Source organism: Balearica regulorum, chromosome Z, assembly GCF_011004875.1.
Source record: "Balearica regulorum gibbericeps isolate bBalReg1 chromosome Z, bBalReg1.pri, whole genome shotgun sequence".
NCBI classification, from domain to species: Eukaryota; Metazoa; Chordata; class Aves; order Gruiformes; family Gruidae; genus Balearica; species Balearica regulorum.
The window spans coordinates 59,015,373-59,034,406 of record NC_046220.1 but is presented as its reverse complement, the minus strand read 5'-3'; the positions used below and the strand labels follow the sequence as shown (position 1 = coordinate 59,034,406).

The 19,034-nt window shown below is 42.9% G+C and overlaps 1 protein-coding gene across 7 annotated transcripts in view; it reads right to left on the bottom strand.

Annotated features, from left to right (window-relative positions):
* ARHGEF28 (Rho guanine nucleotide exchange factor 28) overlaps positions 1-19,034 on the bottom strand; it is a 129,915-nt gene that overhangs the window by 64,277 nt on the left and 46,604 nt on the right. For all 7 annotated transcript variants that reach the window (XM_075741170.1, XM_075741172.1, XM_075741173.1 and 4 more), the window contains one exon: positions 18,940-19,012. In XM_075741170.1, the coding sequence (XP_075597285.1) occupies positions 18,940-19,012 (73 nt within the window). The remainder of the gene's footprint in view (positions 1-18,939; positions 19,013-19,034) is intronic.

The following is a 19,034-nucleotide window of genomic DNA, read 5'->3' as shown; positions in this document are numbered from 1 at the left end:
GCGCCGAGCGGGTGGGCTCCCTCTCCCCAAATACTGCTAAACCATGGGCTGGCAGCGCTCCCTCTCTCAGGCACACCAGGAGGACACAACTCCTCTGTGCCCAGTGCCCCTCCCCAGATGGAGAAGGGATGTACACAGGATGGAAAGCAGGGCTACTGACCACAAAAAGAGGGCTGGAGAGGGTCACTGTTGGACAAGGGTGAGATGAGAGCTGCCTGAACAACGGCCCTGCCAAAAATGCCCTGCCCAGTTTGCTCTGGGCAGAGTCTCCCCTGACATTAGGCATGAAGTTCATTCCTCCCAGTTTGGTTCTGCCCCAGGACCCGCAGAACCTGCAATCATTTCCCAAGGCTGTGGAGAAGGCACTGTCAATGAAAGATGGTGTAGAAAGGGCTAGGTGATCTTCTCCACTAGCCTGTGACCCACAGGCACATGTGGCTTTCCTACCTTCTTCACTCCATTGTTTTTATTAATTAGAGCACATCTTTCCAAAGAGAGGCCTGGACAAAATATCTGCATTACCCTACATTAGACTTAACAATCACGTTGAAAACTCAGCAAATGTGAATTAAAGGCAACTAAAAGCAAAATGCTACCAACCACATCCCACAGACCAAGCGCCCTCCAACTCTAACACTCTTTCCACCTGCCCACAATGATGACACAATGGCTGTGCAACAGCCTCACAGGTCTCGTAGGATGCCTTGTCACACACATTATTTTTACCACCTCCCTTTTCTACCAAAGACCTGGGTCTTTCTTATGAAAGTTTACACTGGAATAGTCAGAAAAAAAAAAAAAAAACTTTGCCACATCACCATTTTCCCCCTCTCCCTTTCCCAAATCAGCGATGAACTGATCATTGAAAAACACAGAGCCAAGCCCAGATCCTTAAGATCTTGGCAGATAACCTCCCTCACTTGTTTTTATGACCTTCCTTATTGCTAAATTTCTGTTGGGTGATTCGTGTGTTCGGTTTAAGGAACTGGCCCATTTATTTCCGTATTTTGTGAACAGAGATCTGTTGAGGCCTCCCACAAGTAACACAGCAGTTTGGGATCTAAACTTTTCAGCAGTGAATCCCAAAAGGTCCAGGCAGGCAGTCTCTGTCCATCATCACTGCCCAACGTATGACAGTATTTGGTGGATCCCACCTCCCTCACTAGTGCCCCACAGCAGATTTTGGTCTCCCACAAAAGCGTAGTCCTGGGTGAATTCAGGTACCAAACCTAGACACATTCTGACATGAGATTAAATGGCCCTGACCCCCCACCCAGCCCCCAAGCCTTCTGCTCACACGTCCCCTCATGCAGGTGTTCTCCACTCTTCCATTCAAACAGGTGATGATAAAACCCACCCACAGTAGAGACCCATTTTCTGTAACAGTGTTAGAAGCTGTGTAGACAGAAACCAGAAATATTAATGAAAAATACAAAATAATGATCCGGTACTACAAATTTGGGTCAATTTTTTGTTTACTTATTAGTGCAGTTTCTTGGACACTAGCCTGGAAATGAACACAGAACAGCTGCTGCCTTCACAGACACCCTGCTGAGAGCGGCAGGCCACCCTACCCGGCTCGGAAAACGCTGTTCTACACAGACCCCCAAGTTTACTGAAACACTGCACAGTCATGGCAGGCTGCAGGAGCAGAGTCAAATTGTGTGTACCACTTTCTGGATTGCTTTAAGACAGACTGCCAGTCCAAGCATTTTTATGCTCCACTGCATTTACTTCCAGATGGATATATCCTTTTACCAACCCCGGACAGGGGACATGGAATCACAGTGATGCTGCAAACCATCCAGACTGAGAGGAGACTGTGCCATCTAAATTTATACCAAACTCCTTACTATTGCCCTGCAGGTATATTTCTAATTACAATATGAATTATGAAATTAATTTTTAAGGCTCTTCTTTTAATGTTAACTTTGAAACTAGAGTGACAATTACAGTTTGTCCTGGTTTCAGCTGGTATAGTGCTGGGTTTTGGATTTAGAATGAAAGTAATGTTGGTAACGCACTGATGTTTCAGTTGTTGCCAAGTAGTGCAGGACTTTTCAGGTTCTCATACTGCCCTGCCAATGAGAAGGTGGGGGGCACCCAAGCAGCTGGGAGGGGACACAGCCAGGTCAGCTGACCCAAACTGGCCGAAGGGATATTCCATACCATATGATGTCATGTTCCATATATAAATGGGGGGTTGGCCAGGAGGTGAGGCAGCTCGAGAACTAGCTGAGCATGGGCTTCAGGTGTGAAAAATTGTGCTGTTCATTGCTTGTTTTGTATATTATTATTAATTACTATATTATATTATAATTATTATCTTCCTTTTCTGTCCTATTAAACTGTCTTTATCTCAAGCCACAAGTTTTACTTTTTTTTTTCCCTTCCTTTTCAATTCTCCCCTCCACCCCACTGCAGGGGGGGTGAGTGAGCAAACGGCTGTGTGGTTGTTTTAGCTGCCTGCTGAGTTAAACCATGACAGTTCTTTTGGTGCCCAACGTGGGGCCAGAAGGGTTGAGATAATGACAGATCTGACCAGAGCACGTTAAAACAAATTTGTTGTAAGCATTCATTATATTAGTTTAATACTTGCTGGTCACAATATTGTATTATTCGTTCACATGGTTGTCCTTACGTGCCTTATTTATTCCCTATGGTGCTGTTTATCACCTCTGGGAGCTGGATGAGGATGTTCCTTTTGCTGCACTGTGTACTACTCACTTACGGTAAGATAACATTATTGGCCATGTGAATATTTTGGTCTGTGTATTTAGCATTGCTGTCATTTCTGTACCTCAGGTGCTATCTCCCAGGAATTAATCATCACACTCTCTACCTTTTTTCCCCATGGAGAACCAATCTATGGCGGTGTCCTGGACTAAACCACAAGAGGGGGAAACAGGGGAATATCTTCCCTTTCTCCCTTCAGGCTAGTTACAACAGCTCTTGAGAATTTTGAAGATCCTTCAGATGTTCAGAATATAATGTTCCTATTGCTATGTCTCTTGAATGTGTTTCAGGTCTTGTTTAGGGTTAAACAACTCTTTTAAAATATCACCCAGAGATCTGCCCCAAGGTTGGGTAGTTATGAGTGGCGAGGTGTGTGGGATAGCATGGGCAAAAGTCAAAGACAGTGGGCACCTTGAGTGTTTTGGAACTTCACCTCTGAACAAGTGCAGGATCCTGAAAAACTTGTAGAATAGAAAAAGTATGCTGTCACCTTGGCAATTCCAGAGAGACACAAATCACTGCAACGTGCTGGGGCCTGGCCCATGCCTACCAAGCTCTGTTCAACGCTATTCAGTACCCTCTAAAGGAAGAGAAGGCCTCTGGATCTGATGACAAAACATCAGGCGCTGTGGCTACTCCAACCCCCACGACAAGCACTGCAGTCCCTCCAACCCCATGACAGGGACTGCGGCTACCCCAATCCCAGAGACAGGGACCACAGCTGAACAAAAAACCAATCTCTGCCAGTATCAGAAACACAAAAAAAATCAGTTCGCTTAGTAAGGGATGACAACAAACCAGGAACACCATGAGAACAGGAGGAAGAGGCAGAATCAGAGGTAATCACCTGATCCCTGTCCCTGAGTGAGCTGTGAGACATGCAAAAAAGATTTCAGTCATCATCCAGGCAAGCACATCACTACCTGGCTGCTCCAATGCTGGGATAACAAGGCCAGTAGCCTGGAATTAGAGAGTAGGGAAGCCAAGCAACTGTGATCCCTGTCTAGGAAAGGCGCATCAACAAGGTGATTGGAAAAGGGACAGAAGTCCTCAGCCTGTGGAGGAGATTTCTGCAGGCATGAGGGAAAGGTACCCCTTCAGTGAAGATGTTGTATGTCATCTAGCAAGTGGACCATCATGGAAAGAGGTATCCAGTACCTGAGGGAATTAGCCATGTGGGAGATGGTTTATTATGACCCAGATAATGTGCAGTTACCCATAGATCCTGATGAAGTCCAATGCACGCAACCCATTTGGCGGAAATTTGTATGGAGTGCAACATCATCATATACCAACTCATTGACAGTAAGGGACTGGGAGGATGAAGAGGAGCCAACAGTGGATAAATTGGCTAGCCAACTCTAGCAATACAAAGAAAACATCTCTTCCTCCCTCATCTGGGCTATGGAGAAACTGGTCCAGCAACTCAAAGAGGATATGTGCTACTCCCCACCTGTATGGACCAGTATATCAGCTATTAGGAGTAAGAGTTTCTCTCCTCAAGGGAGAGGATATAGAGGGTACACACCACAAGGCACCCTGTGGTTTTACCTGTGCAACCATGGAGAGGACATGAGGAAGTGGGATGGAAAACCTACCTCAACCCTGGAGGCATGAGTATGTGAGCTGCAAGGAAAAACAGTCACAAAGGGGCATTCTTCCAGGAAAAATGCCACTCCAATTTCCAATAGGCAGTTCCTCAGATTAGAAGGGCTGGTCTTACTTATGATCCTCTTGAAGGGACTTAAGTCATTTTTACAAGAAGTGAGTAACGAATACAATGACCAAGATTAGAGAGGCCCTGCCTCCAGCCAGGTGGAGGAAAGCAGCAACTGGGTTTATTGGACTGTGTGGATCCGATGGCCTGGCACATCAGACCCCCAGGAGTATGAGGCTCTAGTGGACACCAGTGCACAGTGTACCCTAATGCCATCAAGCCATGAAGGGACAGAACCCATCTATATTTCTGGTGTGACAGGGGGATCCCAACAATTAACTGTTTAGGAGGCCAAAATGAGTCTAACCAAGAATGACTGGGAAAAGCACCCCATCATGTCTGGCCCAGAGGCTCCATGCATCCTGGGCATAGACTACCTCCGGAGAAGGTATTTCAAGGATCCAAAATGGTACCAGTAGGCTTTTGGCATAGCTGCCTTGGAGACAGAGGAAATTGAACAGTAGTCTACCTTGCCTAGTCTCTCAGAGGACCCTTCTGTTGTGGGGTCGAAGAACGAGTGCCTATCGCTACCACAGCGGTGCACCAGTGGCAATATCGCACCAGCTGAGACTTCCCAATTCCCATCCATAAGCTGATTCATCAACTGGAGAACCAAGGAGTGATCAGCAGAACCCGATCACCCTTTAAAAGTCCCATGTGGCCAGTGAGGAAGTCCATTGGAGAGTGGAGGCTGACAGTAGACTATCGTGGCCTGAATGAAGTCACACCACTGATGAGTGCTGCCGTGCCAGACACGCTGGAACTTCGATACGAACGGGAGTCAAAGGCAGCCAAGTGGTACACCACCATTGATACAGCTAATGTGTTTTTCTCGATCCCTTTGGCAGCAGAGTGCAGGCCACAGTTTGCTTTCACTTGGAGGGGTGTCCAGTACACCTGGAACCAATTGGCCCAGGGGTGGAAACACAGCCCCACCATTTGCCATGGACTGATCCAGGCTGCAATGGAACAGGGTGGAGCTCCAGAGCACCTGCAATACATTGACAACATCATCATATGGGGCAACACAGCAGAAAAAGTTTCTGAGAAAGGGAAGAAAATAACCCAAATCCTTCAGAAGGCTGTTTTTTCCATAAAACAAAGTAAGGTCAAGGGACCTGCGCAGGAGATCCAGCTTTTAGGCAAGATCGTCGTCATCAGATCCCAATGGATGTGATCAACAAAACAGCAGCCATGTCTCCACCAACTAGCAAAAAGGAAACACAAGCTTTCTTAGGCATTGTGGGTTTCTGGAGGATGCGTATTCCAAATTACAGTCTGGTTGTAAGCTCTCTCCATCAGGTGACCCAGAAGAAGAAAAATTTCAAACGGGGCCCTGAGCAGTGGCAAGTCTTTGAACAAATTAAGCAGGAAATAGTCCATGCAGTCCATGCAGTAGCCCTTGGGCCAGTCCAGGCAGGACCACACGTAAGAAACATGCTGTACACCGCAGCCAGGGAGAACAGCCCTACCTGGAGCCCCTGGCAGAAAGCACCAGGGGAGAGTCGAGGCCGACCCCCTGGGATTTTGGAGTCGGGGATACAGAGGATCTGAGGTGTGCTACAGTCCAACGGAAAAGGAGATATTGGCAGCACATGAAGGGGTTTGAGATGCTTCAGAAGTGCATCATACCATCATACCAGTACAGAAGTACCTCGTACTGAAGGTACTTCCAGGCCCCTCCTGGTACCTCTTTTGAAAAGCAACTGCGGTAAGTGGTGGAGCTTAAATCTTGTTTGTTTGATAAACTAAAGAAGCAATGTACCTTTAAAAATGTAAGAAAAACAGCTTTACATAAACTATACTTGTACCGCAAGATCCTTGGAGAACACAGACAAGATTGGGATGAAGAAGGGCTCAGAGACTTTACAAAACTGAGGCAAAAACATGACCTCTGCCCGGTTCTGACTTAATGTAGCTTCAAAGAGCCAGTGGGCATGCACATTGCATTATCTCATGCTTTGTACCAAAATCTTCACATTGTCCAGTTTACTGTCCCGCTGTCTGGATTTCATAGAGTTCCTCCAACTCAGACCTTTCTGATGTCTGGTTCACTATTGATTGCAGATTTATATCTTTTTCACTTTTTTTACCACACCATTCACCTGATGCAATTTAGGATAACAAGCTCATTAATACTACTTTCATGTGACAGCGGTCGGTATGCCCTGACTCTTTAAACAACCACTAAGGACTTCCAACTAAGTACATAAAGAGATAATTGCCTAAATGCTCTCCTTGTTCAGTTTCTACTCACATCAAAAGACTAGCTGGGATATGCAGTACAAATGTGGACGGAAAGCTCATCGCTTTTTGTCCCTTACCCTGATGAAAAGCTCCCCTATTTGCAAAAGCTTGAGAATGAAGGGCTGGAGTCAATAAAAATCTCTTCCTGGTTTCAGCTCCATGGAGGCCTGCGCAAGCCCCAGCAGCACAGAGAGCGCACATGGGCTCACATGAAAGCAAACCCAAGTTTGACTTGGACCTGACTCCTACTGAAGTTTTGCCAATGACTTGGTTGTTGAGTCTATACTTCCACTGGCAGCCTCCATCGCCAAAAAGTTCACCAAAGACCTATCTCATTAAAAATCCAATTTTCCATGTTTCAGGGAAGACTTCAAGAGAAGGGTTGCCTCCCAAGGAAGAAGAAAGCTGAGAAATATGTTCATGTGTGCACTTTCAAGACTACGGCTGTTTTCTTCACAATGTATTTCCAGATTACATTTCACATTTAAAGACTAATTTGACATTAGATATATCCCAGATTGTTTATTTATGTTAGCGTGAAATGAGACCAGGCAGAAGACAAGCAAAAGAGCTTATTTAAACAACAGGGGCCTCTTTTTGAAGGGTTATTTTGTTGAGCAAATTTGTTTTGGATTTTAGGCAGAGAAGGAGGACAAGTTCTGGGAAGCCAGACAGCACATGTTTGTAACTTGTTCATTTTTCTTTCTGTCTTCCTTTTGAGGTTAACTGGAATTATAATGTCTCAAAAAATCAAGAGTGGAAGAAACTCCAAGAAACAAGAACAAGCTTGTTTTAGTGCCTAATGCTGCTTCTCCAGACTTCTCCACAGCTTTTTAATTAAGCTCAGTTCAGGCTCACATCCCAGGAAGATTTTACTTCCCACATCTCCTGTAGCTCTCAGCTATTCTGCAATCTTCAATATTTAGTTGTTTATAGACACTCCAAACAAATGAGAGTATGTTTTATCTACTAAAATAAACTACTGTCATGTTTAAATGTTGTTTAAAGGTTGTTTCTGGCAGAACTCTGACAGATCAAATCCAAGTCAAGCCTCTCTTCTGCAAGGTGCAAGGAACCATGCAAAAGTTTTGCAAAAGTAGAAACAGCAACATAAAGATCTCTGAAAGCTGCAGCAAAAAAGGGCAGAGTGCAAGTTCCACAGTCATTAGCTGCAGCAATAACTCTCCAGTTTTCTTCAGCTATTATTTTTTCTCTGCAATTTTCAGACCACCTACCTTTCAACTACAAATCAGTTTTTTAAAAGGCCTCCTTTACCACAAACTGACCTTCCAGAACTTCTTCAGCACAACCAGTCTGAGTATTTCATAGAATTGTAGAATCATGGAATGGTTTGGGTTAGAAGGTCAAAGATCATCTAGTCCCAACCTCCTTGCCATGGGCAGGGACACCCTCCACTAGACCAGGTTGCCCAAAGCCACATCCAACCTGGCCTTGAACACTTCCAGGGATGGGGCTGCCACAACTTCTCTGGGCAACCTGTTCCAGTGTCTCACCTGCCTCACAGGAAAGAGCTTCTTCTTAATATCTAACCCCTCTTTTAGTTTAAAGCCATTATCCTTTGTCTTATCACTCCACGCCCTTGTAAACAGTCCCCCTCCGGCTTTCCTGTAGGCCCCCTGGAGGTACTGGAAGGCTGCTACAAGGTCTCCCCAGCGCATTCTCTTCTCCAGCCTGAACAACGCCAACTCTCTCAGCCTCTCATCACAGGAGAGGTGCTCCAGCCCTCTCATCATCTTTGTGGGCCTCCTCTGGACTCACTCCAACAGCTCCATGTCTGTCTTGTACTGGGGATCCTAGAGCTGGATGCAGTACTCCAGCTGGGGTCTCATGAGAGTGGAGGGGCAGAATCACCTCCCTTGACCTTCTTTTGATGCAGCCCAGGACACGGTTGGCTTTCTGGGCCACAAGTGCACATTGTCAGGTCATGCTGAGCTTCTCATCCACCAACACCCCAAGTCCTTCTCCTCAGGGCTAGTCTCAATTCGTTCTCCACCCAGCCTGTAGTTGTGCTTGGGATTGCGTTAACCCACGTGCAGGACCTTGCACTTGGCCTTGTTGAATTTCATATGGTTCACATGGGCTCACCTCTCTAGCCTGTCAAGGTCCCTCTGGATGGCATCCCTTCCCTCCAGCGTGTTGACTACACCACACACCCTTGGTGTCATCAGCAAACTTGCTGAGGGTGCACTCGATCCCACTGTCCATGTCACTGACAAAGATGTTGAACAATGCCAGTCCCAATACTGACCCCTGAGGAACACCACTCGTCACTGATCTCCACTTGGACCACATTGAGCCATTGACCACAACTCTTTGAGTGCAACCATCTAGCCAATGTGCACATCTCCAGTCATTCAAGTATTGCAGTGCCTCTTTCTCACTTCACTCTCTATGGTCTTCTTTTTTTCAGGTGAAAAACTGAGACACAGGGAAAAGATAAGTGACATGCCCAATGTCCTGCTGTAAATTCATTAAGGAGAAATCGGAAGCAAAGGTCAGCAGCTCCTGGACAAGAGATACTACAGCTGGATCACCCAACCTCTCTCAAACTATATGTAAGGGAACGATAGGATTGAAAACTGCCAGGAAAGGATAAAAATCACCAGAAACAGAAAAGATCTATATAGCCTTAATTACAGGACCCTTGTAACTGTCTCAAATAGGCAACACTTAACATGTAACTTTCACTTTTAGTTATCAAAAACCATAAAATTATTTCCTGTAGTTCCAATGTCAAAACAGGCACACTTGACTCAAAACACTTTCAAAGGCAAACATTCTGACCACCAAAACCAAAAAAGCAAACTACTACTAAAAAAAGGAACAAAAGATGTGACTGCAATAAGGAGAAAAACTAATCATTTTACAGACCTAACAAAAACTGCACAAAGGCAGGACTCCAGACAGCAGGACCATGCTTTCTTCTATCTTAAAAAAACCCTACCTTTTTAGTCTTACCACAGTAAGAAAATCTGATCAGAAAAGAACAAAACAGCAATACTGAAACCAGATTTTTCTGCAGATTACAGTGCAGCCCTACTGGTTTACACAGAGTTGATGATCATTGTGTTCTGTTCCTTAAACTGATCTGTGGTTAAACTGGGATTTATGTGGAACCATGAAAATCAAAGGGCAGACTCTACTAAAAAAAGTTTTGTAGCTGCCTGGTCACATACAGCAAACTGCCAAAAATTTGGCATCAGTATTCTTATCTCTCAAAGTGCAAAACATGGCTTGTAGAACTTTTTCACCGCCAGCAGAGCAAACAGAATAGGTTAGACAGACACCACTAGGTCATTGGCACTGTAACTAGGAGAGCAGGAAAATATTTTGAAAAATTAACATCATCCAGCCTTCCTGAAGTTTGGAGGGGGGGGAAACCAACCCAAAAAAAGCTATATTTCCTTGGAAGAAAAACTGGGAGTTAGATTTTTCTTATTGGAAAAAAGAAACTTTTGCGGCTTTATAAATGGCCTTATGAACATCCTCTTTCCAAACCAGCTATGGAAAACAGGAAGGAATTATACATGTTTAAAAGCACATGCCCAGCTAGCACTGTCACATGCCCAACAGTAACAGCATTCAGCTGTCATCATCTAGACTCTCTCCCAAAATGGACAGGGTTGCTGACTCTGAGGATGACAATGCTTGGCAATAATACATATGCTTAATTCTGAAAGGAAAAAAAAAATCCTTCTTTTGTTTCTTTCATTCACTCTCCCCAACTGGATATTGTTTTTGTCTCTCAATCTTTCCAGTGTGTTTCTTTCAATAAAAAAAATAAAATCATCTTTTTTTTTTTTTTCCCCCTCTTGTAAACACAAAACAGATCTCTAACAATTTCCAGGGGACATAGAGAGAGGAGGAAGAAGATTGGCAGGTGTGACTAGCACTGAACTCAGGAGTCCCTATGCAAACCCCTGTTCAGCCTCGTATAGCATCCCATTGTGCCCCACAGTTTCCTCCTATTCCTTCAACTCTGGAATATAGCAAACCCCAAAACCATCATCTATAGTTCAAGTGGCTTCTTATGGGCCCATCCCCACCCTGACACTCACAGAGGTGGAACCCTAGGGGCTCTCCAGTGATCCTGGAGGACAAGAAGCCTCTTGTGCAAAAAAATTGAACTACAAGTCTCAAAACTGAACAACAAGACTCAAATGGTATGTAAGGCAGCCAACCCAGAGATGAAGAAGACAGGGAGCAATGAGAGTTGGTACCCTTTTAGCATGCTACCAACTGTTGCGAACACCCCTGCGAAGATACTCCCAAAAACTTTGTTGGGTGTGGGAAAAGAACCAGAATGGTCAATATGCTTGAAAGGGTAGGCTGGGGAAGAAAACAGAGAGCAGGAACATCAGAGTCTTTCCAGGAGCCACCACTTTTTGTACCCATTCAAAGAACATTCACATTCTCGCTCTTAGAAGTCCTCTTTGATTTATACATCCAACTTCCTAGTGAGATTCCAGAGTTTGCCTGTTTCTATTCATTCTTCTTCACTCAGCCCTCCCTTAGCTGTTTTCCGTCTTCCTCTCCCCCACTGACAACCACTTCCATTTCTCTCCTTATCCCCCACTGTGTGCTTTTCCTGCCAAAAACATCATTATTTAACAGCACTGCCAAGCAAACAATTTTTTAAAAAGTCATTTAAAACAATCCAGGGTAATAAAACTATGATATTTAGCAATCTGATTATATAAGTCAGGTTAGAACACATACTGATTTTTACATTCAAATAAACCAATAAAACCAGCTTAAGTCAACTTACAAATTTCTAGTTGTCACCAAACTCTATCTCCACCTTTCTTCGTTTGTCCCTATTTCCACCTTTTATTGCATACTCACTCCCCAGCCTGCACTTCAACTCTGTCAGATATCATACACAGTGCTGACTGGAAGCCCTCCAGGCCCTGCTGAGGTCAACAGCAAAATCCCATCAGATGTCTATGTTATGAGCATCTCAGCCAATTGGAGTACACAACAGGGAGATGGGCAAGAAAAGCTCACAGTGCAGCCAGCAGCGAGTCCATACTCCAGCCCTTACATATGGCAACCAAATTCTCAGTTATGGTGACTTAATTCTAAAACCAGCAGAACTGATTTCGCTGCAGCTTCTCCACAAACAAGTCAACTTCTTAAATGTACTATAAGGTAATTAGAATTTAGGGAAGAGAGAGAGGGTTGGTTCTTTTTCAGATAAGAGGTACAACAGGGAATTTTTCATCATTTAATATAAGCTGAGCCCGTGCTCAGGACAAAAGGTATTTATATACATGTGTATATGTACAGATACATGTATATAACAGATATGTATAACTACACATTTATATCTGTATTTATAATTTTACTTTCTATATACGTAAGATGTCTAAGAAAATATATTTAAATTAAATTTTAAGCACCTAAATGTTGTTCCAAGTTGTATGCAAATTCACCTTTTTTTTTTTAACCCAAAAGCTCCTCTAAAAATCTACACTCTACCACTCCTAACTAACAGTATGAACCATGGCCAAAGTCGCCTGCTTGTTCCCTGCAGAAGACTCAGGATCTGCTGCAGCTGCCCGTCCAAGCATCAGAGAGGAGACTGGATTGGTCTGAAGCCAGAGGGCCTGGCTCCTGTTCCAGCTGTCACAAGCAGTGCTATGCAAATGATGCCTTAGAAGGAAAAGGCATTTTAGGGGAAAGAAAAAGAAATATCAGCTATAATTTCAGGGTGGAGAACTTCCATTCTGTCAGCTTTTAAGCTACCTTATGTTCCCTCCAGATGGTTTAACTGGAGCAGAGACTGGGGCAGATGTGGCTCCAGATTAGCAAACCATAATCACTCCCCAATGGCTCCACACCCTCCTGCGCTGAGATACCGTCCAATACTTTGGTCTTGCTTGACAAAACAGATCTGATCATATGGGTACACATCTCATGTATGTGCACTGCATTTTTGTGCAAGGCAAGGACTGCTATGCTGTCCTATGCTCAAAAGCACGAAAGTCAGGGTAACTGTGATTACTAATATTCTTGCTACTGCTCCAGATTCCTCTATGCAGCTCCCATATTCCTTGGACAGGAGAGTGAGACAAACATGATTAAATGATTGAAGTACAGGCATTTTGTATAACAACAACTAGAAAAAAATAGCTAACTAGATGATGATTTTAATAAGAGATTATTAAAATAATCTGCCAGCCTCTTATCTTAGAACTGTGTCTCTCAGTTTACGTCAGCTCATTTCTAACGTACACCACCCCCATTCAAGCATGTATATCACCTCCCTTTGCACACACACACAGAGACTCTTCATTTTGCAGCCACCGAAGTTTGCATGAGCAGCATCTGGGCTGCTCTTTCTGAGCTCACACGGGCAAGTGATGCCAGCCTGGCACTCTCTGCCTGCCACAGTAGCTCCCACTGGCAGAGCTTAATTACTTCTTGTCTTTTTCTGTCTTGCTGTGCTTTGCACGAGCTCATGTTTGCACATTGTTCTTGGAGCTTTCCCCAAACTTGAAAATACCTTTCCATTTGCATTACAGTCTCTAAATATATTGTCTAGTGCAACTGGCTGTATTCTCCTACCAGCCCCACAACTCACTCACGCTGTAGCATCTAAACATTTCTACATGCTTCATTTCATCTTTAGTCACATATGTCAGCTTTATCAGAAATTATTTTCCAGATTGTTGTTCCTACAACAGTTAATATACTACTGAAAAATCCTAGGGCACCATGATACTTTTGGATACATCACCTATCTATAGCATAGATGCTTTGAAAAAGGTTCCCCCTCTGGCACAGATACGACTGATTGATCTTTTGCCAAGCTAGGCTGCAATGTCAATGACCTTCACCTCTTTGAAAGAAACTGCCTTGTGTGTATTTAGCATCGCAGTATATAGCAATAGCTTTTGGGAAGTCAAAATGATCCAGTTTTCAGCCTGCTCTTCATTTAGAAAGTTTAACTGTGCCCTGACTAGACAATATACAGTGTTCTGGAGGAAAGAGCAATACATTTCTAAGATGCCTCCTTCCTCTAACACCTAGGCTGTTCACACCTGTAGAAATACCATAGGTCTGTTCATTCTTTATAGAGTCAACTATGTTCTTTCTACTATATCAGAACAATGTGCCACCAGAACATTTTCCCTCCAGCAAGACTCGTGAGATGCAACACTCTGACCCAAAACAGGCTTTCAACATAGACTCCAAAAAGCGCACATACTGCAGAGATACAACTGTGAGATGACATAAATCACAATAGCAACACATGAATCTCAAATGAATGGTCAATGTCCTGCTCAGCTGGCAATTTAAAGAAAAAAAAAAAAACAAACCTAAAGAGACCATCACTTTTATAATAATGACCTAACAAAAGTGGCACACCAACAACATTCCACTAAATTCAGATGTTATTAAAAAAATCTATAGTCATTGGCTAATGAGAAGATACCACCTTTACCAGATTTGCTAGATTTTACCAGATTTTTTTTCTCTCAACATAAATCATTAATTTAGGTTTATACCCAGTTGAGCAAATAATCAAGCTCCTGCTTGAAAAGGTGATAAAAAACCCAGAGACAATTATTTTCTGGTTTTGTAAACAGATAGATATAAATAAAAAGCAGAATATAAGACTAAAGGCCAAATACAACTGATAAACTATAATGGGACTTTTCACAAATAGTGGTCCCCCTCAAAAACTGTTAGATACCTCCATGTAGAAGACAATGGGAACTGCTATATTTTTTACATCAAGCATTTTTGCAGTTAAGTCCAGTTAAGGACTCTCAGCCCCCCATAAGGTCTCCCTCAGAGACAAACTCCTCAGATGTAATGAATCATGCCATCTCAAGGATGGAGCTTGTGCAAAACAGGTTGTGCTCCCCTCAGACTGGCAGCTGAGCTGTAAGCTCCCTGAAGCCACTAAGGTTCACCATTAAAGCAAGAGCTTTCTGGTCCAAAAGCAGAGTTTGAGTCTCCAACCCAGCCTTCCAGCCCACAACCACATAACAGGTTCCTTCAAATAACAATCACATTCACTTATAACTATTCCCACATGAGAAGAAGAGACAGGATGCCTGTCTGGCAGGCATTAGTCACCTTACTTAATTTTTAGCTCCAGAAGGTGCTCAGATATCAAAGCAGAGGTTGCTGCTTCTCAACCTAAACGAACCTTAGCTATTTGTATAAGGAGAAATCTGTACCTTCATAATATCCTGGGACAATTCGTCAGATGTCAAGTTCACAGGACCTGTAAAAGCAAAGACTCCTGCCTTTAATAACAAGCAAATTCAGTTTGGGTCCATTTTGGTTTCCGCTGATTGTCTCTCTTCTTTTTAGAATAGGAGGGGAGACACAAGGAGCAGGCAAACAGGCAGGCAAGCCAGAACAATGGACACGGGCAGCTCATGCATCTCCCCACAGCAGCGTTCCCGTGGGCAGCGTGAGAGCTGGATGCACAACAAGTGCTATGTTATTGTCACAGTTATGTTTAGGCTAGGCAAGCACAGCGATTTGTCTGCCAGCTGCTGATTAACCCCCACATACTCAGAAAAATCAACAACAGTTCTAGTGCCATGCCTCACACCAACTCTGCAGAGCAGCTGGGGTCTGCTCTTCTTCTGCAGGGGTGTTGTGTGTTTTCTGAAATTATATCTGGCATTTTCACCTCAAAAAGTAAAAAATACCTTTATTTCTGCCTCTCTCTTCTTTATTATGGTTTCTTCCCAGGGCTGTGTGGAAGAACACAGCACATGCAAAACAAGGACCACACTTTGCAAGTTTTGCTCAAACACACCCTCAAGGACTATTGTGAAACAGCAAAGAGAAGTAATCTGGCTACAGGAATGCAAATGAACACTAGCATCACCCAGGCTTCCAGAACATTATTATTTAATAAATACATTTTAAATAATAATAACCATACAGCCAGAGTTATGCTGGTAAATATGTTTCATTTCCTATCAAATCTTTCAACTCAAGGTTCACATCTGTTCTCAGATACACAAACCCCTCTCCATTCTCCTGCTCTAGCAAATAGTTAAGTATGACTCAGCACCCAATATAGGGTGTTTGGGGGACTGCCTTGAGGAACATGGGGTTTTGAGACCTCTGCCCTTTCTTGGCATTGCACAAAGTCTATACTCAAAAAAAAAAAAAAAAAACAAACCCAAACCAACAAGATGTGTCAATACATATTTGGAAAAACAATTCAAAGACAGCTACCTATTATCTAAATCGCACAATCTTCAGCAACAACAACCCTACCTAACCTGCAGGTCTCTGTGAGATGAAGTTCTGGGATGCAATTATGGGCCCACTGCAATCAGCACACCTGTTGTCCCTGACCTCAGCAGCACCCCCATATGCTGGCAAGAGTCAAGACTAGGTCCATGCTGATCAGTATCTCGATCATTAATTTTTAATTAATCCTCCTTCTTTAATTAACCTTCTGCAGCAGTCACATATATACCTCCACTTGCAATCTAACAGAGTGCAATCACAGAGCACAAAATCACTAGTGCCATCAAACAAAGCATCCCAGGCATCATCTGTGAGCTAGAAGGAACAGACTAATTCTTCTGTAAGTGCAGAAACTTACTTTATAAACTTCAGTGGGAAGATATTGCCATGCAATTGGCATTAGTATTATTATTATTAAGTTCCACAATTCTCAGCAATAAAAAGCTGTTTAGTCTACACCTAATGTTCTATACAAGCAAATGGTTTATCCTCCAGATAAGAGTATTCAGTCAACTCATGGGCATGGAATTTCAAGGTCAGAAAACAGGAAAAAAAAGCACAAACTACTGAATTAGCCAAAACACCATCTATTTCACCTTTTGTTCTGCATCTTCACTGGATAATGTATCACTACATTTATTTGAATTTAATTAAGTTGTTATGGGAGATACACCTCTAAGCTATAGCATCACCTTACACTGACCCACTGCTTCAATATGATTGCATTTCGCAAGAAGCAATGCACTGCTATAGCAACCTCTACTCAATAATATCTCAACGCTTCTGATCGCATAGTGTTTTAAAGGTCTGTTGATCTTGACTTTAGGCCCACCCAGAGGCAAGCAGTCACTACTTCCTGGAATGGCAGCAGTTTCAAAATCTGAGGGGGATCCTTTCATGACATGAATACATCGATGTCCTGAGCTTAGCAGCCACTTTATAAAGTACTGACAAAGTATTTTTTACTACATTCTCAGTTGCATTCAATCACTTAACATAATTTCTGCTTCTGGCAGCAACAATTTTAACTCAATCTTGAAAAAATTTCTTTTGATCTCCTGAATGCTGACAAATGGAGAGTGTAAGAGGCTACTAGTCACCAGTAATGATCATTCATGATTTTTCAGTATCTGGATTTGGTGGTGGTTAGTGGGGGAAAAAAAAAAAGTCTTGTTTATAGAAATATGATAACCAATGACAATATCAAAACCTAAGAAGATTAAAAAACTTTGCTGCCCATCAGCATACAAACAATAGTTACAGGCTCCTCTGGCCTACAAGTAGATAACTACAGTAGATAAAACATGCAAGCATGATTGCTATCATTTGTTTGTATAGGTCCTGGATACTAGCAAAACGCAGCATACTTTTCTTGCTGCTGAACTGAAATGAGGGGGTTTTTTTAAAAAAAAAGCAGGCACAAAATTATGTATAAAGGCACAAAAGTGTATAGCTTCCATTGAAAACACAAATAGGTAGGTGTGCCTATGCCAATATCTATGCCAAGTATCTTTGGCGTAAAGAGAGGATGTGAAGCTTTACAACCAGAATCCAAAATGAGACCTGACGTCCTGAACTGGTGATTCTCTCTCTAAGCAATCAATATCTACTGGTATTTGTTACTCATTTGTTCCAAGTCAGCCTGAATTAAAACTGCGTTTAGTGAAAAATATCAAAATAATCATCACCTAGAAGCTGTATTGCCCAAGCTACTGCCTCATTTAGTGCTAGCAATCCAGGCCATTCATTTTCCATCCCTGAGCAGGAATATAAAGCTCACACTGGTTAAAGTACAGCAATCAGATGAATACCCAGAGTCAATGCTTTTGCACACTGTGTCACCAAAGTCATTCACAAACTTTGTATGGTAATTTCCACTTACAATAAGAGAAGCGTAGCTTGCAACTGCTAACAACTCTATACCGTTTCTCTGCAAATTTACCTTCTAATAGGAAAACTTTTGTTGCCTGAACGCTGCCAAAGAAGTTGGGTGTAAAACTCGTTTTCCAGCACTAACAACAGCAGCCTACATGTTTAAACATGAGCTACGTGATGGCTGTGTCCCCATTTTATCCATTCACTTGAAGTTACTAGCTGATGGCACCTGGAACTGCAGTCCCATCCTAATCCTGTTGGCAGTTTATGCAGATGCTCGCATTTCTGCTGCCCTCAGCAGGGCTGCCTCCGGCACAGCCACCGAGCAAGACCGAGCTTCTCACAGAGCTCACAGCTTTTAGCTTATTGCTTTGTCCAAATATACAGCACCAGTCACATAAGCAAACAGCCAACTGATAAAAACTTTTAATTAATTCCTAACAATCATATGTAAACACCCAAAGTGTCGTGCTTCTGATGCTGAAGAATGATCTTTTTTTTTTGTGATTTTCTTTCCAGCTGTAAGAGATGCTTGCTCCAAGGTACACAGGGAAGTATTTTGGTAACGAAAGAGCATTCTCATCAGCAAACACCGTCTCACAATCCCTACAGAGGTAAACCGCTTACCAAAATATTGAATGTGTAATTGAAACACATGGGAATTTTGCCATATTAATAAGTCTGGGCCGGATCCCAAAACCATTCATACAAAACGTTACTCTGCTCCTGTCTTTGTGAACTCGAGTCATTTGGTTCTACTGGAATTTGCAGGCTGGAGCGTTCATTCGGTTAAACACTGCCCTCTCCTGGAATCTCCTGACATTTTTCTGGCTTTCACAATAAAATTAGTTAAGGCTTTTCCAGTCACTATAAAACGCCGTAATATTTTGTGAACAATTTCAGTCTGACACTGGAAAACCGATGCTCTGTAGGGAGTATCACGATTTACACAACGCTTGTAGTATGACTTGCATATTCCACTGTTGTCTACTTACAGGTCTCTAATGTCATATGAAACACATGATCTTCCTGAATAAATAGCATATGAATCCGTGCCAACTTTCCAGAGCTTTTAAAGACTGAAACGTTATGGAATAAAAAAACTGTACCTTCTACAGAGCTTGTTGTACTGCGGGGCATTTTTGGACCTTCCACTGGCTCAACTTGGTTTGAATTAATACTCTATAAAAAAATAAAAATAAAA